The 19,756-nt window shown below is 50.5% G+C and overlaps 1 protein-coding gene across 1 annotated transcript in view; it reads right to left on the bottom strand.

Annotated features, from left to right (window-relative positions):
- Positions 1–244: 244 nt before the first annotated feature.
- The window catches only part of FOXN1 (forkhead box N1), a 43,976-nt gene continuing 24,464 nt past the window's right edge, over positions 245–19,756 (bottom strand). The window contains exons 4-10 of the mRNA XM_033172616.1: positions 16,153–16,260; positions 12,613–12,740; positions 9,509–9,605; positions 4,635–4,842; positions 2,628–2,756; positions 2,253–2,435; positions 245–736 (exon numbers count right to left, since the gene is read on the bottom strand). Coding sequence (XP_033028507.1) covers positions 444–736; positions 2,253–2,435; positions 2,628–2,756; positions 4,635–4,842; positions 9,509–9,605; positions 12,613–12,740; positions 16,153–16,260 — 1,146 coding nt within the window. The 3' untranslated portion in view covers positions 245–443. The remainder of the gene's footprint in view (positions 737–2,252; positions 2,436–2,627; positions 2,757–4,634; positions 4,843–9,508; positions 9,606–12,612; positions 12,741–16,152; positions 16,261–19,756) is intronic.

Here is a 19,756-nt window from a genome sequence, read left to right as displayed (position 1 = left end):
CTGCTGCTCCTGAGGGGAAGAACCCAAACCAATGGATTCAAATGCTAAGAAAGGAGAGTCCAGCGAAACATCAGGAATAACTTTCTGACCGTAAGAGCTGTTCAACGGAGAAATGGACTCTCTCGGAGGGGGGTGGGCTCTCCTCCCTTGGAGGTTTTTCAGCAGAGGTGGGACAGCCATCTGTCAGGGGTTCTTTAGCTGCAATTCCTGCCTTGCAGGGGTTGGACTGGATGACCTTTGGGGGTCCCTCCCAACTCTACAATTCTAAGGTTCTGTGCATATCTACGTATTTGCACCACGGCACTTGGGCACACCTTGGTTTTCTGCAGTCCGGGTGCAGAAGCAATGAGTTTTGTTTCCTTGCTGGGCGTCAGTGGCGGACTTGGGTTGGGGTTCCACACCCAACATTGGCACGGGCGTAGCTCTCTGTCTGGCCTGGCGGCCTAGACCAGAGCCACCGGTTTGGAGCTGGAGTTATTCAGGAAGGAAGGCGATCCCGCCTCCAGGTCCATGAAGGCAGAGTAGAGGGTGGTGAGGTGGATCTCGGGCAAGCTGTGGTGCGGAGCGTCACCCTGTGCACCGAACTTGCCGCTGTTGTCGTCATCCATCTGGCACAGAGTCGAGAAGCAGGGGCCGGGCGCCGAGGAGGAGGAGGAGGAGGAGGAAGAGGAGGAGGCGATGAGCACCAGGGGGTCGCTGGCCAGGCTGTCGTCCTTCAGCTCCTCCCAGAGGTTTCCTGCAATGACAGAAACAGACCCCCCCCCCATGAAGCTTCTGCTGGATCATGCCAAAAGGGGTCCCTGCCTAGGCCATCGTCCTGTTCTCTCAATGGCCAAATGCCCCATAGGACCTAGGAACTGGGACAGACTGCCTCTGGGCCTGGCGGTTCCATAAGGACAGAAGAGCCTGGCTGCTGCAGGATCAGGCCCAAGGGGGCCCCCATCTAGTCCAGGCCTCCTGTCATCACAGATGTCCATTATTGCAGGCCCATAAGCAGAGCCTGAGTGCAACAGCAACTCCGGTATGTAGTGGTAGACTGTCCCTGGGCAGGGAGGTTCTGCTATCACAACAGACCTCAGTAAGAAGAGCCCTGGTGAAAAAAAAAAAAAAAAGAAAAAGAAAAAAAGAAGAAGAGCCCTGGTGGATTAGGCTGAAGTTCTTTCTAATCCAGCCTCACTGTGTGGACAACCAGGTCCCCCCAAAGGGAATCCTGCAAGCAGGGCCAGCAGGCCAAAGCGACTCTCCTCGCTTGCCGTTCAGAGCCATTTGCGGCACGCACTGGGTTGCCGGATGTTGCTCCATCGATCTGTGGCATTTGATCAGCCCCTGTCTAGTCACCGAGGGAAGACGCGGCTTTTTTTTTTGTCCTGCTAGGGCTGGGCAATATCTGGTTGTCAACACTGCGACATATCACCAGCTAAACATCGCAATATACTGAAACAGTGGAACCTCAGTCGCTGAATGCCTCCGGAGTCGAATGTTTCGGCTTTCAAATGCCAAAACACCTGGAAGTACAGTGGTATCTCTGGTTACAAACTTAATTCGTTCCGGAGGCCCATCCTAAAGCTGAAAATGTTCTTATCCTGAGCGGCGCTTTCGCTAATGGGGCCTCCAGCGCGCGATTTCCGTTCGCATCCTGGGGCAAAGTTCGCAACCAGGAGCAGCTACTTCCAGGTTGGCAGAGCTCCTAACCTGAAGTGTTTGTAACCAGAGGTACCACTGTAAACGCTCCTGTTTTTGGAAGCCAAACGTGCTATGCGGCTTCCGTTTTATATTGAGGCTTCCGTATTGAGCTTTCGGTTTTCAAACGTTTGGGAAGTCGAACGGTCTTCCGGAACGGATTTCGTTCGAAAACCGAGGTTCCACTGTATATCACAATGTCTGAAATAAGGATGGAGCTATGGAGAAGCGTTGGCTGGCTGCACAGTTCCCCCCACACTGTGATTTTTGCAGAGCAAAACACACATAGCAAAGCACACACACATACACACGATTCGTGATATACTGTATTGCCAGGTCAAAAATGACGAAACCGGCATCACAATATGGATTCAATCCTTGGCTATCCCTGGATTAGGACTGGGAGAGGCTCCCTGCCCAAGGCCCTGGAGAGCCCTTGCTGCCGGCCAGTGCAGACATTACTGAGCTAGATGGGCTGACTCGGTAGAAGGCAGCTTCCTCTGCTCCTATTCAAATCAGGAACCATGAGGACTAGAACCTTGACTGGACTCCCTCAAAACAGGGCTGCGCACCTTGGAGCTCAAAGTCGGTGAGCGAAGGGTTCAAGGCGTCCACGTCGTGGCTGAGGTCGCCTTCCGCCATGGGCACCTCCTGTACGGCAGCCCGTGCCACGGCCAGCATCTTCATCCCACGCCCTGGAGGGGCCTGGCCGCCCCCCGGTGGGGAGTCTTGGCCCTGGAGTCCATTCTGGGCGTCTGCGGGAGGGAGAAGGCTTTGAGGGCCGTCCGGCTGCAGGAAAGTGGGCGAGATCTGGGAGAACCCTTGGGGAGGGACCCCGTAGCAGGAAGTCTGTGGGGCTCCCTGCATGCCAGGCTGCGGGGGCTTGGCAGGCAGGGCCCCATGGGTGTGGGGGGCACCGGAGGAAGAGGAAGAGATGGGGGGCTCACACAGGGGGTGATGCTGGAGCGGCAGCCCCCGGGAGATGGGGGGACTCGCCATGCCGCTGGTCGGGGTACAGGTCAGAAGGGTGGACCTCAGCTTGTCTGTCTTGTCCCCTATCAGGTTGTCCAGTTCCTCTAAAACACAAAGAAAAACAAAACAAGCCATGTTTATTCTTTCGTTTCTGGGGGTTGGGCTAGATGACTCCTGGGGGTCCCGATTCTGTAGTTCTGTGTTTCTGAGATGTGTTAATTCTGCCTGGGGTGGCCTTCTGCAAGATACCATCCTCCCAGGAGATCTGCTTTGGATCATGTCGGAATTGGGCCTTTATTACTATTTTTAATCATTTACTGATTATTTTATGATTATCAGCAATAATCCATAAAACTAAAAGTTCCATCCAATCATATTATTCTGCAGGAAAATATGACTTTTAAAGTTTTTATTTATCCTTTTACAACATTTGCACAAATGACAAAACTTAAACTCTACCCTTCCCTTCCATGGTTCATTTTCTTTCCCCTTTACTGCTGCGTATTCTGATTATTCCTTATTATTTCTTTTCCAGTTCTTCCCTCAGTTTATAGTTTAACTGCTCAATTTATTCTAATACTGCTAACATTTTAAATTGTTCACAGAATTTTTTCAAATATTCAACTATTCCCCCCCCCCCAGTCTTATTTAATAACTCTTTTTTCCTGTTACAGGTGGGTAGCCGTGTTGGTCTGCCATAGTCAAAACAAAATTGAAAATTCTTTCTAGTAGCACCTTAGAGACCAACTGAGTTTGTTCCTGGTATGAGCTTTCGTGTGCATGCACACTTCTTTCCTGATCTCTTATTAGGAGGAAAATATGACTTAATGAAAAATTATGTTTTTTCTAAGGGGGGGGGGAGAAATCTCAAAAGCTAGTTAAGGACATAAGAAGAGCTGGCTGCAGGATCAGGCCAGTGTCCCATCACAGCCATGGACCCAGAGCCGAGCTGCCATGGCTAGTACTGCAATAATTTTGTATAAGGAGCAACCATTTCCCCCAGAATTTATTTCTGGGAAACTATTTACAACAAACAAACATTAAAATCAACAATAACTTAGACACCAGATTAAAACACATGTCAGTGTCTTGATGGACTTTGTGTAAACAAAAGTGCTTTTAAGCAGGCATCAAACATAGGACAGTGAAGGTGCTGATGTCAAGAGGCAGGCAGTTCCAAAGGACTGGCAATGGTGGCAGTTGTAGTCTAGCAACATCTGAAAAGCTGCAGGTTAGGTGTCCTCCCCACCTTAGAAGTTTCCGCAACCATCACCCGCCTGCCTGCCTTCCTACTGGTGGCCTAGCACGCCCCTTCTCCCCCTTAGTCTCAGTGTTGCCCCTCACCAAACAGCCTCCTTGCTGCCTGCCAGTCTCTGGGGCTGCCAGCGTCCTCCTTCCCCTTAGCACAGAGGTTTTCAACCTTTTCGAGTTCATGACTCCCTTGACCAACTACCTTCTTTCTGAGGCACCCCCCTTTCCCAAACACCCTCCCTTGTGGAGGGTTCCCTCAGCCTCCTCTCCTCTCCGCTGGAGATTCCTCTGGGCAGCTGCTGCCCCCCCATCTCTAAGCTGCCCCCCTGCCCCAAAGAGAGGTGTCACCTCACACTGCCCCACAGGGGCCTGGGACTTGTCTGTCCATTCCCAGCTGGCTGGGCTCCCTCGCCTGCCTGCCTGCCTGCCTGCTTGCTTGCTTACTCTGAGGCTGCCTCAGCTCCTGGCAACTGGCACCCCCTGGCCAGCCCCAGAGGCACCATTCGAGCTTATAGCCGGGGCTGCTGCAACCAAGCCTTGGGGAGACAGAGACGCAAGAGGGCATCTGAGGAGGGAGGGAAGGAAAGAGGGACAGTGTTGCCCATGGCTGAAAACCACTGCTGCAGTCTCATTCCCCCCCCCCTTCTGGAACTCAGCAGGGAGGAGGAAGGGGAGAGGGCAAAACCAGGGGACCAGCCCCTCCTGAACGCCCCACAATGCCCCTGGCTCACCTGGCTTGGCCATGCTTTTCCGGACCGCGATGGGATCTTTCCTCTTCCACTTCTGCAGCTCCTCCTGCATCTTGTCCACCTTGGCCGGGTTCAGCGCCCACAAACAGCCTTTCCTGGAGGAGCTGCCCGACTTATTCTCCACTTTCTCAAAGCATTTGTTCAGGGATAGGTTGTGGCGGACCGAATTCTTCCAGCCGTCCGGAGCTGTCTAGGAAGGGAGACAGGCACAGAAACAAGCGGAAGTTAACTGGGGAGGAGAAAGGCTTCGTTTTGATACAGATCTGCCATTCCTCAACTTCTTCTGTGGCAGAAACTTCCATCTGAGGTGGACGGCAATAAGCAGTTTCAGTTCTTCCAGCGACTAATTGCGATTCCTGTAACTGATGAAAGCAAAAGCCGGTCTGAACAAGATCTGTGCCCACCCAATCTGGGCACCCTCCCTAGCCATTGGGCATGCTGGCTGCTGGATGCTGTGCTGCAAAACATCTGGAGGGCACCAGGTTGCCAAAGGCAGAGCCGAACACCATCGGGTCTTTGAAGTGTTTCGGAAATCCTGGAGCAAAAACACTTAGCAGTGCATGGGCTCTTTCGTTCTGATTAATGATTATTAACTAATATTATTAACTTCCCATCGTTTCCCCAGGCCAGGACTCAAGGCAGCCTTCACAAATTAAAATGGCACAAATAAAATATGAAAAGCTGAACGCTTTTTGTTAAAAAGTAGACCTATTAAAATATATATAATAAAAACAGCACCATACTATTAAAGCAAAAAACAAAAGACACCGGTCAGCTGTGCCCAAATAATAATATCTTCACCTGCCAGCAAAAGGACAGCATGGAGGGCACTGGTTTAATTTCTCTAGGGAGGGAGTTCCAAAGGTTGGGAGAAGTCACCACCGAGAAGTCCCTCTCCTTCATTCATACCTAGCAGGTCTGTGAGGGGGGCAGGACAAAGAGGGGGTCTCCCCCAAAGATCTCGGAGGCTGGACGGGTTCATGGGGGGAATGTGGTGTGTCAAAGAGCTTGGGCCTAAGGGTGCTGTGATTGCAGAAGGGCTGCGGTTCAGAGCCCCTGCTTGGCATGCAGAAGGTCCCAGGTTCAGTCCCCTTTGGCATCTCCAGGTAGGGCGGGGAGAGGCCCCAAACCCTGGACAGTTGCTGCCAGCCCGTGCAGACAACACTGAGCTTGATGGGCTGGTACAGAGCAGCTTCCTAAATATGGAACATGACAGCGATGAAGACATCAACCCAGCCCCGTAGCTTTTATAAATAGCAATACCTCAGACCTGACTGCGGAGCGTGGGATCCTCGGATGGGAAGTGACAAGGTTAGAAACGTACGGGGCGGATTGCGTTTCTAGAAGAGCCACATTCCCTTGCACCCATCCTGGCTGGGGCTGGGCAAGGGTGTGGCTCAAAGCACCCAGGATGCCAAAGTCTGCTGTCAGCCAGAGCCTGGCACCGTGGCGTTTTTGGGAGCTCAGGCGCCATTTTTTGCAAGGCGGCTAATTAACAAGAGCAGTTTGACAACCGAATCCCAGTTTTAACATTTGTGTATGTTTTTTTTTTTTTAAAAAAAGCAACAACTACTCTGTGGTGAAAAAACCCGAAAGGTTGTTTTTGCTGGGACAATGCACTTTAATTATCTCTGCGAAATAACCTCCTCCTTTTAAAATTCATGTTTTCTCTGGTTAATGAGATAAACAAACGGCTCTCCTCTGCCTCGGGCGAAGCTCCCTATGTAATTAATCACACCTCAATTAGAAAGTGTGTGGGGGGGTGATGGATACATGTGTCTACCAAAATAATTAATAATAATAATAATAATAATAATAATGATAATAATAATAAACCTGCAGCAGGAGTTTACCAGCACTTGACAGGTTCAGGGGCCCAAGCTGTCTGTCCTGTGCAAACATTTGCCCTGCCATATAGTTGTTCCCGTAAAAATAAAGATTCCGGACCTCAAGAATAAAGGGGACGGGGAACACAGAAAGCTGCCTTATTTGGAACCAGAGCATTCGTCCATATATTTCAGCATTGCCTAAACTGGCTGGCGTCTCAGGCAGGGGGGACATTCCCGGCCGCACCAGGAATTGACCCTGGGACCTTCTGTGTGCTGAGGCTCCTTCCCTGCTTATCCTTTACCTGAGATTCCTGCACCGCAGGGGTGGGCTAGATGACCCCTGGGGTCCCGCCCAACGTGACAATTCTATGGTTGCATGACATCCTAAGCTCTCTTTGGAGCTGATCAGAAGCAGAACACCACCAATTCCCTTTGAGGCGCAGTGGGAAGGGAAGGATCGCCAGCCCCTTTTAACCAAAGGTGCATTTCAGGTGACAAAACCTTTGAGACGAGATGGCGTCTCTCGCTGGGCAATGGGAAACCTGGGATCTGGTTCTCCGGCAAGAGGAGCGATGTTAGTGGTCAATGAGGCGATGTCTCCTCACTGGGAGTGGCAGCGCCATTATATAAATCTCCAACTTCCAGAAACCTGAGCTATGCCTGCCTTCGCTGTCCTGTGTCGGTGTTTCTGCTGATTAGCTAATTGCGTTTATAATTAAATTTCCGGCTCTCTGTTTTCTCTCTGACCTATTCCCGGGAATCTCTCAGGTTCTGCAACTTGTTTCCTGTGTCATCTTCTGCGCTAAGCATTGGTCTCCCCCAGGAAATGACTTTGGGAGAGCGCTGCAGCCGGATCAGGCCCAAGGGGCCCCCGTCCACACCAGCCCAGTGGCTGAGCCCATGTCTCCAAACAGCAACCATTTGCAGCAACACTCGGGATCCCCAGCAACTAGTACTCAGAGGCACACTTTGGAACTCCCTGCTTATTGACATCAGGCTGGCACCTTCGGCGTACCCGTTTCGCCACCTGCCAAAAACTTTGTTTGGGCAAAGACTCGCTGGGAACGCAGAACCTTGGCAAGTGCCTTCATCTGGTTTTCAACTTACCATTGATTTTACTTCCAAGAACATCAGAAGAGCCTGCTGGCTGGTAGCCATCAGCAACCCACTCCTCCTCCTGCCTGGATTCAATCCTTTTTCAAAAGCCAACCACTTTGGCGGCCATCCATCCCTGCCTCTTGTGGGAGGGAGTTCCACAGTGTAACAATGCACAGCATCTGTCCTGAATCTTCCAACAGTCGGCTTCATGGGATGCCCGTGAGTTTTGGTGTTACGAGAGAGGAAGGAAAACTTTTCTCTGTCCATTTTTTCTATGCTGTGCATAATTTTATACACTTTTATAAATGTCCAATCCTCTCCCAAGGCCATCTAGGTTGCTGGCCATTGGTGCCTCCTGCAGCAGTGAGTTCCCTAGTGTAAGGCTGCACTGCGTGAAGAAATATTTTCTTTTATCTGTCGTGAACTTTCAAACCATTATTATTTTTAAATGTTTTAAATAGCTGGGTTTTTACTGATCATTTGTTTATTCTTTTAGTAAAGCACTTTGAGGTGTTTGTTGAGTTTCCTTTTACGATCCAGTGGAATACAGATTTTGTGAACTAAACAAATGGAATAACCTCCCTTTGTACTAATCAATCGAGCCAAACCACTTGCACCCCGCCCAAGCTAGACTGCCTTGCAGGGGGTTGGCCTAGATGACCCTTGGCGGTCCCTTCCAACTCTACAATTCTGCGATTCTATAAGCCCTTCCAGACCACTTTCTCTGCCTGCCATCCTGCTTGGCGCAAAGCCACAAAGAGTCACTGGCGCGAGCAGAATCCCAGCTCAGCATTCGCTTTCTCCTCCTTGCCTGCCGCACACCTTCGCTTGCTTGCTGGGCCTGGCAAGAACCCCTTGATCTTTGGAAAGTTATTGGGCTCTTGCAAAACTCTCTTCTCTTTTTGAAATCTGGTTCTGCTGAGCGAGGAGAGGCACTTCAAAGCGGCTCAAATTGTGTGTGTTCCTTCCCTGCCCCTTTTTCCCCACGGACCGTGGGAGTCAGATTGTTGTGTTTCAACTGGAAAAGGGGGCAGTTGCATCACTGCAATTGCCAGTGCCCAGACAATGAGGAAAAGCTAATTTCCCAGCAGTTCTGCCATCCATCCCAGCCTAAGTGCTGGTTGTCCTCTCACTCTCTCTCTCTGTGTGTGTATTTTATTCCCAGATTGTGTTCTCCTCCACCCCTTGGCCCTCTCTGCTCTGAGAGCAACAGAGAGATTTCCTTCTCTGATCCATCTCTGCCTTTTCTGGCAAGGATTTGCCCCGTGAGGCTGAGAGTGGGGAACATATATGTGAGAAGGAGGAAGGGCAGGAGAGGCAAGAAAGAAGCAACCGGAGAGCTCATAAAATTCTGCCAGGAATGGAGAGAAAAGCTTTCCTCCCTCTCTCGTAACACTGGAACTCAGGGGCATCCAAGAAAATGTTGGAAGATTTGGGACAGAGAGAAGGAAGCCCCTTTCCACGCTGCGCAGAATTAAACTGTGGAACTCACTGCTACATGAGGCAGAGATGGCCACCAATCTGGCAGGAAGCTGGCCTCAACGGGCCAGCAGGCTTTTTTTCTACGTTCTTAGCTGAAATATTGCCTACTGTTTCTTCTACGATGCCCAATTTTGCTTTAAAAATTCTTTACCTTGCGTTTGTTGCAAAGAAATCTGGGCACCTCCTGGAAGAACCGATTGATCAAGCCAGGTGGTGCCCAGGATGGGACAGGTTTCCTGGAAGTGATCCACTTTGGCCTCCTTCTGGAGGAAGTGGCACGAGGCGAGGCCTGGGTGGGGGAAATCCCCCAGCTCAGGGGCAGAACACCCGCTTTGCATGCAGAAGGCCCAGTCTCCAAGAGCATCTCAGGGAGAGCTGGGAGTGTTCCCAGTCTGAGTTTCAGGCCTACAGATCTGCAACGATCCGTCGCTCGGCACAAGAGCTTACCTTGAAATAAGGGAAGTGTTCCGTCATGAAATTGTAAATCTCGCTGACCGGGAGGCTCCCAGTTTTGCTGTTCTTGAGCGCCATAAATATGAGGATGCTGGCAAAAGGAGAAGAACAAAACAAGAAAGGGGTGTTAAAGTTCATCTTCCTTCAGCCTTCAGTTTCTCTGCTTTTGCTTTACAGGGACCAGCAACTGGGCACCCTGGCAGCCGCAGTTCATGCCCTGCTTACTTCAAGACTGGATGACTGCAATGCGCCAAATTATAGGGAGGGCTTGGCATGCCAGCTCCACCATTTCCTTTTATTTTCCGTACGGACAGGGCTCTGTTCTTGCACCCACACACACATCAAAGGCTCCTGTTTCCAAAAAGGTCTGGAGTGGGGCACCTGATCCCTCCACCACTTTTAATCGAGATGAGGAGGGCAGGAATAAGGAAAACCAGGACAGTCCAGGATCAAATCAGAAACCAGGGCAGCTTCTGTAATTCCGGGACGGTCCCTGGAAGATCAGGACACTTGGAGGGTACGGTTTAGCTTTGGGTTCGCCTCGCCCCACAGGTGCCCACCTGACCCATTCAGGCAGTGGAACTGGCACCACTGCAGGCGCCACAAGCCCCTCCCTCCTGCATTTGTAAGAACTTGATCATTCAGTGTGGCAGCATCTACACTGCGGAACTCCCTGCCTCTTGATATCAGGGCAGGAGCCTTCACTGTTCACTTTGGGGAGCCTCTAAAAAACACTCTTTTTTAGACATGGCTGACTGGAGGCAGAGAAAGTTGATGCGACTTCTAATCTTAGTCTATTGTCATTTTAACTTTTCAAAGGTCTTAAATTGTAAACCGCTTTGCGGTGTATCTTTTTACAACTGAGCGGGGTACACGTTTCACGAAATAAATGAGCAAATGCCTCACATTGCTTGGGAATGGTAAGGAATTAAAAATGCTGTTTTGAGGAGCTCGGTCCACCATCCTGACGCACTCTGGTGTCCAATTGTCTCCAAATTTAAGCAAAAATCCTGCTCCTTGATCTCAGGAACCATCATGAAAAAATTGGTTGAAATCAGGACAGTTTCAAAAGGTTGTCAGCCGTCTTGATTGCAAATGGCACCCAATTGTGTCCAAACCTAGAAAAGAACCGGTTCCTTTCTCTCAGGAAACGTCAGGTGTCCAGTCACATTGCGGACAGGCAAGCAACTTTCCAAAATATATAGCAGATTGACACAAAGTCTGCCACTAGAAGGATTGATGGGCCAGCGGACTCACCTTATTTTTATTTATTCAATCAATCATTTATATCACAGAATGTCTACACGGCTTGACTGTAAAAAACAACAACCCTCAAAGCAGTTTATGAAAAGATAAAAAAAAAGATTACAGCCATACTTTTAAACATACAAAAAGTTAAGATATGGAGGCAGATTAAAATCGCCTCGACTTTCTAGGCATCTGGAAAGGCCTGTCTAAACAGGAATGTCTTTAGCAGGCGCTGAAAAGAGTGCAGCGAAGGTGCTTGCTTGACATCAATAGGCAGGGAGTTCCAAACGGTACGTGCTGCCACACAAAAATATTGCGTCCTTGCAAAGGTGGAAGAGGGATTATGTGGCAACTGGAACAGAGCCAGTTTGACTGAGCGCAGCAGGTCAAGAGGGTCAGGTGAACCTGTCCACGTTGTTAAAGGCTTTATGTCCTAATAGTAACACCTTGAACTTGGCCCAGTAGCAGATCAGCAGCTGGTGCAGATTTCTGAGTCCAGGCGTGATACTCCCTGCAGCATCCTGCTCTTATGTTGAGGCCCAGTATAGCTGAAGGAGCGTCTCCACCCCCATCGTCCATCCCGGACACTGAGGTCCAGCTCCGAGGGCCCACTGGCGGTTCCTTCAATGCGAAAAGTGAGGTTACAGGGAACCAGGCAGAGGGCCTTCTCGGTGGTGGCGCCCTCCCTGTGGAACGCTCTCCCATCAGATGTCAAGGAAATAAACAACTACCTGACTTTTAGAAGACATCTGAAGGCAGCCCTGTTTAGGGAAGTTTTTTAAGACTGATGTTTTATCGTGTTTTTAATATTCTGTTGGGAGCTGCCCGGAGTGGCTGGCGAAACCCAGCCAGATGGGCAGGGTATAAATAATACTTAATTAATTAATTAATTAATTAATTAATACTGGAACTCGTTGGGGTCACCCCATGAAGCTGGACATTTATTTGGAGGTTCAGGACAGACGAGGTCGTTCTTGGCACAGCTTGCAGTTGAACGATGGCCTTGGCTACTTCAGGACGTCATGCTAGTTGCCCAAAAGGAGATCGGAGCCCTCCATGGAGGATAGATACAGCTTGTTCTTGGTGGCTCCTAGCCATCGTTGGGGATAACAAATGCCTCTAAATTCCAGTTGCTGGAAACTGCAGGGGGGGGGGGAGAGGGCTCTTGTGCTTGAGTCCTGCTTGCGGCTTTCCTACAGGCATCTGGTTAGTCAGTGGCTGGTTCTGACCTTCTTCTGATGTTCTTATGGAGCCTCCAGTTGCAGAGGCAGTCTATCTAGATTCCTCTGTTCTGTGGGGCATTTGTGAGAACAGGATGCAGCACTCAATGGGCCTTCAGGAAGGCTATTGGCTAGGATTGTGACACAGAGCCTCCAGGCTCAGGAGTAGCCTACCTCCAATTGCCAACTGCAAGACGGGATGGGGCTGTTGCACTCAGGGGTCCTGCTTGTGGGCTTCTGGGTGGCCACTGTGTGAACAGGATGCTGGCCTGGTTGGCCCCCTTTGGAAGCCAGGCCTCTTCTCGTGGAACCTCCAGGTCCAGAGGCAGTCTATCTTGATTCCTAGGTTCTTGGGGGTATCTGGCCACTGTGAGGACAGGCTGCTAGGCTTTGTCTGGGTCTGGCAGGCTCTTTGGATGTCCTTTTAGACATCACTCCGAAAACTGAAGTGAAAAATCTGAATTTCTTTTTTTCACCAGCCAATATCTACTGATGATTCCCATTATGCTTTTATGGATTGTTTTATTGATCTTGCTGTCTGTCTGTTTTAAGATGCCTCGGGGGAATCTTACGAAAGAGCAGGTTCTAAGCACCCCAGTGAGGAAATAAAATGACAGTGTAGAGGCTTACCTATAGGAGTAGATAGGCTTGGGGAACAGGGGCTGCTGAAGCTCTTGGCTGCCCTGTGGGGCGATTCGTTGGTAGGGGTACTGCGAGGTGGAGATGTAGGAGAACGGGTAGCTGTTCCCCGCAGGATACTAGGGACACAAGGAGACGAGAGAGACCTTCATTGTATAAAAGGCTCGAGTGCAAAAAACCAAAACGAACCCCAAGAGATTTACAGAAAGCATAACACAACACGAACCCATCAGTTAGAAAAGACAAAACACAGCACAGGTAAACTACTATTTAAAACATTCATAGAATTGTAGTGTTGGAAGTCCGACCACTTGCAATGCAGGGATCACAGCTACGGAATCCCTGACCAAAAATAATGAAGATCAAAATTGCTGCATGAAGCTCCATCAACGGAAGTAAAGTCACAAAGAGGTTATGAAGCCGGCCAGCCGAGGCTCTGGTTGGCAGCCACCATGACTAGTAGCCTTTGATAGCCCCCCCCTCCTCCACGAACTTGTCTTTTAAAGCCATCTAGCTTGGTGGCCCTCGCTGCCTCCCTGTGGGAGGGAGTTCCACAGTCCACCCATGCGCTAACTCCCTGTACTCTGCAAAAGAACACCGAGGGTGCAGTGTATCATTATCCATTATGAGTGTTCCAGAAGGAGGAACATCCCCGTTGCCTTTGCACATATCTAAGGGAACAAGGAGAGTCCTGAGGGAGCCCAGGCTGCTGGAGGGGAGGGAGGCAGCCCCAGGAACTGAACCCAGAAAGCTCTTGGGCAGCCAGGGAAGGTGCTGTCTTGCGTCGTGGGCGATATTCTGCCCTCTGCAGCCCGTCCCCGGGGAGATTGTCTCATCTGCAGAAGCTGCAAAGCCCTACAGAGGAATATTAACGGCCAGGAGATGGTGTGCCCTTTAAATGTCGCTGTGCCAGCTCTGGGCAGCCAGCATGGCTAATGGTTAGGGATGATCAAAGGAATGGAGGGACTCCCCATGTGGAAAGTTTGCAGCATTTGGGGCATTTTAGGCAAGTGAGGTGACACAACAGGAGTTTATAAAGTTCTGCAGGGCAAGGAGAAAGCAGACAGACCATTTTTTCTCCCACTCATAACACTGGAACTGTGATGAAGCTGAAGGTTGGGAGATGCAGGACAGGTGAAAAAAAGTCACGGCATTAACCTGCGGAACTCCCTCCCCACAGGAGGCAGTGAGAGCCGCCAACTTGGAGGGTTTCCAAAGAAGACCGGACAAATTCTGGGGAGGAGGGGATGGCTGTCAATGGCTCCTGGCCACAATGCTCTGCTCTGCCTCCGCGGCTGGAGGCAGCGAAGCTTCTGAGCGCCGGTTGCTGGAAGTCGCAAGAGGGGAGATGTTATGTACTGAGTTGAATAGGATCCAAACTGCAGCAGGCTGATTGGTCCCAGAACAATAGGATTGAGATTGCAGCAGTCGGATTGGTCCGCAGGAGCCACCCAATCCAGCTCCAGGTGGAAGTGAATCTGCACTCTGATTGGCATACAGGAGTATCCCGGAATTAGCCAATCACGTGGGGCCCATTGTGTAAATAGTGTATATAAAGCAAACGTTTTGGGGGAACTACATTCCTCACTACTATGAGCTGAATAAAGAGCATGAAATTCACACTCGACTCCGAGTATCTTTCAGGAGACTTGCTCTTGTGCTCGGATCCTGCTGGCTGGACACAGTGAGACCAGAATGCGGGACTAAACGGGAAACGTAAGATCCGCTTATGATCTGATGATGGGAGCTGGAGTGAGAAACAGAGGGCCACAAGTTCACCCCCCTGGCGTGCGCACTCTGCATCCGGGGAGGTGTCCAAATAGTTTTTGAGCCCCCTGCCTTAATAGCTCAACTGGGATGCTCAGAAGGCCGTGTGAGCCCCCCTGGGAGCTGCAGCTTGCCCCTTGCAGGACTACTATCCCCAACACCACCAACAAACTGCAATTCCCAGAATTCTTTTTTCAAAATGTCTAGCTGGCATGTATGCAACCAGAGACATGGTCATCGGTTGCAGGGTCCCAGTGAGGGGAGGGCAAAGCCTTGCCTAGTGATTGCTATCAGTCTGGGGCTCCAAGGAGCCTAAAGGGCCGTTGCTGGACTAGATGGGCCACTTTTGGCTTGATCCAGCAAGGATCAGGTCCTACTTGTGGACTTCCTGCTCTTAATCTTGGGGTTGTGGGCTCAAGCTCCATGTTGGGTGAAAGATTCCTCCATTGCAGTGGTCTCTTCCAAATCAATGATTCTGTGATTCGATTGGGGCATCTGGTCAGCCACTGTGAGAAGAGGGTGCTGGACTAGGTGGGCTCCCTTTGGCCTGACCCAACAGAGGTCTTCTGATACTCTCATGGAACCTCCAGGCCCGGCGGCAGTCTATCTCAATTCCTAGGCTATTAGGGGTATTTGGCCATGGTGAGGCTGGACCAGAAGGGCCACTGGTCTGACCAAGCGGGGCTCTCCTGGTGCATTTGGGGGTCAGATTATGCGCATCCGGGGCCACATCCTGCCCTCCAGCGAGGCTCCAGGGGTCACCTGCCCCGCCCTGCTCACCTGCGGTTCTGCGGCCAGGCAAGGAGGTTCTTTGTGCTGCAATTCCGATTTTATTGGTTTCAGTCTCTCCTTCAGAAGTTGGGGAAGGAGCTGGCGGGGGTGCCCTCATTACGGGCTGTTTTGAAAGGCCATTTCTGTTTTATGAGTTTCAAGGCAGTCGGTGTCAGGCGTGTTATTTCATTTTTTATAGGCAAATGAGGGACAGCAGAATGGTCCAACCGCCTTTCGGGAGTTTTACGATGGCAAGGCTGGCACCACCGTCCTCGTAGGCCAGCCAGGAGATGGTTTCTGACTGAGTCAGCCTCACCTTGACCCAGCAAAACACGAGGCGAATCCCTTCTGCCGGTCAGGGCCAAAAACGAACCAGGACGCTGACCTCCCCGGATGACAGAGGGGTTGGTCAGGCAGTCCGAGGCCAGGAATCCGATGATGGCAAGCTGGAAGTGGCTCATTCTGCTGGATTGGGCCCCTGTCCTGCCTGCTCCAGCATCCTCTTCTCACAGTGGCCGACCAGATGCCCTTTGGGGGAAGCCCACAAGCGGGAGCTGAGTGCGAAAGAAGCAACTCTCGTCTCCTGCACATTCAAGCAACTCATATTCCGAAGCATTGCTGCCTCCGACTGTGGGAATAGACCGGATTCATTGTGACTGGTAGCCTGAGCCTCCTGCCAGATCTCCCAATGGGAAACGTGAAAGCAGGATTCGAACACAAGAGCAACACAGGAGCAACTCTCCCCTCCTGCGGTCTCCAGTGACCGGTATTCAGAAGCATTTACTGCCTCCGACCGTGGAAGCAGAGCAAAGCCCCTCGACAGCTCCCTCCAACTCCACGAAATGTGTGCGGTCCTCTTTCAAAACCATCCGGGATGGTGATCGCCAGTGTCTCCTGCAGGAAGGAGTCCCGCAGTTCAGCTGCTGCACACGGCAATCTGGGTGCCACTAGCGTTGTGGGCGAGGGTCCCGTGGTCGCCCCATCCTGCCTTACCTGGTGGAAAGGGTGGGAGGGGCAATACATCTGTGGGGCCTGAGGTTGGTAGCAGTAGGGGCTGGTCTGTTCCTCCAGCGGCGGAGTCTTCATTTTGACCTCTGTTTCCTGGAGGATGAGAGAAGAACGTGTTAAAAAACCAAAACCCCAAAACCTCGGGTGTGGGAATCCTGCGTTCCGTGTTGGTACTACTCGGAGTAGAGCCATAATGAAATGAATGGCCATGGGTAGCTTAGATCCATTCGTTCCAAGGGGTCTACCCTGAGGAGGACCAGCAATTCAGCTCATGGACATGAAGGGGAGTGTTGGAAGATTCAGGGGGCTGATAAAAGACAGGACCTTTTCATGAACTCCATAAATAAACTGTGGAACTCACTCCAGCAGGAGGCAGTGGCGGCCCCCACCTGGGATGGCTTTAAAAGTTCATGGAGGAGGCAAGGGCTATCGATAGCTTTGGCGCTTTGAAATTCTGAATCGTGCCATGCAAAATTAAAATAAAATAAAAACTGTAAGCCTAATGCATATATTAGGGGAGGGTAAAGGTAAAGGGACCCCCGACCGTTAGGTCCAGTCGTGGACGACTCTGGGGTTGCGGCGCTCATCTCGCTCTATAGGCCGAGGGAGCCAGTGTTTGTCCGCAGACAGCTTCCGGGTCATGTGGCCAGCATGACCAAGCCGCTTCTGGCGACTTTACCTATTTATCTACTTGCACTTTGACGTGCTTTCAAACTGCTAGGTTGGCAGGAGCAGGGACTGAGCAATGGGAGCTCATCCCGTCATTGCGGGGATTTGAACCGCCGACCTTCTGATTGGCAAGCCCTAAGGGGCTCTGTGGTTTAGACGGAGGAAAGTGGCTACCAAATGTTTATGGTAGTTAAAATAATGCTCAAAGATGCATCCTATCAGTGGCTTGCTGGGAAATATGCTTATGAGGAAAAGTGTGTCTATTGGGAGAAAAAGGCACAGAATTGTAGATTTGTTTAAATATTAAAATAATTGCAAGCTGATGAAGAAATGAAGCAAACTGGGCTGAAAGACAGGAAAATGAAAAACTGAAGCATCCAGATTCTTCCACCCATAATGTTATGAGTTTGTGGGAAGTAGACTGTATGCAAAGACCCTTCTAATCCCTGGATCCAGCATGTGTTAAACTCCAATCCAGGCTCCTAATTCTTGGAATAGCCAGACTAGCCTCCTGGTGACGTGCAAAGGGACGGGCAGGAATGTCACCCAGAAGCAAAAGAGCAACCGGGAGAGAGAGCCATATTTGATTTCTGTTTGACTGCTGCTATGGGAGCATCAAGACCTTTTTTGGGTGTAGTAAGTAAGTAAACAAACAAACAAACAATTATTTATACGCTGCCCATCTGGCTGGGTTTCCCCAGCCACTCTGGGCGGCTTCCAACAAAGTATTAAAATAGAATAGTCCGTCAAACATTAAAAGCTTTCCTAAATGCTGGAAGCCCCTCCATTGCAGGCGCAGGTTGTACATATGTGTAAACAAACCATATGATTATTAATTAATTAAATAATAATAATAATAATAATAATAATAATAATAATAATAATAATAATAATTGAATTTATATACCACCTGACACAAGGAGGTCTTAGGGCAGTTCACAGAATAAAATCAAAATATAAAACCACAAAATACGTAATCAAAATAAAAACGACAGCCCAATAACTGCCCCTCCCTCCAAAGAAACAACAGCCACATTTTGAAAGGGCATAGGATGCCAATCAAATCAACCAAAGGCCTGGTTAAAAAGGAACATTTTTGCCTGGCTCATAAAGGTGTATAATGAAGGCGCCAGGCGAACTTCCTCAGGGAGAGCATTCCACAGATGGGGAGCCACTGCAGAGAAGGCCCCGTTCTCGTGTTGCCACCCTCCTAACCTTTTGAGAAGGCGGCGCACGAAGAAGGGCCTCAGAAGATGATCTCAGGGTCTGGGCAGGTTCATCTGGAAAGAGGCGGTCCTTGGGGCACTGCGGCCCTGAGCCTTTTAAGGCTTTATAGGTCAAAACCAGCACTTTGAATTGGGCCCGGAAACTAATCGGTAGCCAGTGCAGTCAGACCAGGATCGCCGGTGTAATATGCCCAGACTGTCTTGGTCCGGTGAGCAAGCTGGCCATCGAATTCTGCACCAGCTGAAGTTTCCAAACCGTCTTCAGAGACATTTACCATAAAGACAGCACAATCTCTGCTCTGCTTCGTTTCCAGAAGGGAACACAAATGGTGGGTAAGTGCCTGGAACCCCAGAATCTCGCACTGCTCAGAGATTGGGGTGGCATGCAACAATGACAGGGTCAGGAGCATGTAGCAGTTGGATGAGGCCAGAGGGGGACCCCCTAGTCCAGCTTCCTGTCCTCATCTGGGGCCACCCAGGTGCCCCCAAACAAAGACCACAAGAGCCCTCTTCCTTCCCTCGATTCCCAGAAACTGGCATTCAGAGGCAGAGTGCAGCCATCCCCACCAGCAGCCACTGACAACACCCCTCTTTTAAAGCCATCCAAGCAAGTGGCTGTCAACACCTCCTGGTGGGGGGAAACAAACGGCAATTGGGTTTTCTGCACATTAAAACTTGTTTCCATCTGCCAAGTTTTCCAAAGGCAAAACCGCTTGGATGCACACCTGAAAAAGCATTGGGCAAAGGGACTCCTGCTTTCTAGGCATGGATGGGGCAAGCGGGAGGGTGGAGGAGCCCAGAGATTGGTAGCTGGAAAAGGGCCATCGGGCTCAACGGTGGCTCTAAGGAACACCTTTCGCACTGGTTCAGCTGCGGTTGCAGCCGGAATGTACTGTACAGAGAAGGCTTGGCAGTTGGCGACTCCTTTGCAATCCTGTGCAACTCCAGAGTGCGTCTTGCCAGCCAGGAGACCTTGTGACTGTTACACCTCTAATTAAGGCAGCAAGTGATTTTAAAATGTCTTAATTAATGGGTATAACGCATCTCTTTTCCTCTCTTTTCTTTGGCTGGTCTGTAGAGGAGTGTGTACTGTATATGTGCCGCTTTCGGGGGTGATCTCCTTGAAACAGCTTTGGACGCCTAAGGTGTCCAGAAGAGAAGCCTGCTGGATCAGGCCAGTGGCAACCTCCCTAGTCCAGCCTCCTGCTCTCACGGTGGTCAACCAGATGCCCGTTTTGAGCAACCTGCCTTCAGGATTCAAACCCTCTCCTTTCCGGAGGCTTCCAGAAATTGGTATTCAGAAGCGTTGCTGCTGCTGACCGTGGAAGCAGAACAGAGCCCTCTCCTCCTCCTCCATGAATTTGCCTAAGCCTCTTTCAAAGTTGGTGGCCGTCACTGTCTCCTGCAGCAGCAGGGAGTTCCGCAGTTTACCTTTGCGTGAAGGAAGACTTCCCTTTCGTCTCTCCTGGACCTCCCAGCATTCAGCTTCATGGGATGTCCAGGAATTCTAGTGTTATGGGAGAGGGAGATTAACTTCTCTCTATCCACTCTTTCCAGGCCAAGTTTATCATTCTTTAAACTTAAATCATGTCGCCTCTTAATCACTACTTCTCTAAACTGAAAAGTCCCAAATGCAGTGATAGGGGAGTCCCTCCCTCCCTCCCTCCCCTTGATCATTTGGCCCTTTCCTGACC

Source organism: Lacerta agilis, chromosome 15, assembly GCF_009819535.1.
Source record: "Lacerta agilis isolate rLacAgi1 chromosome 15, rLacAgi1.pri, whole genome shotgun sequence".
NCBI lineage: Eukaryota > Metazoa > Chordata > Lepidosauria > Squamata > Lacertidae > Lacerta > Lacerta agilis.
Note: the sequence above shows the minus strand (reverse complement) of the source record. Positions and strands in the feature narration are given on the sequence as shown.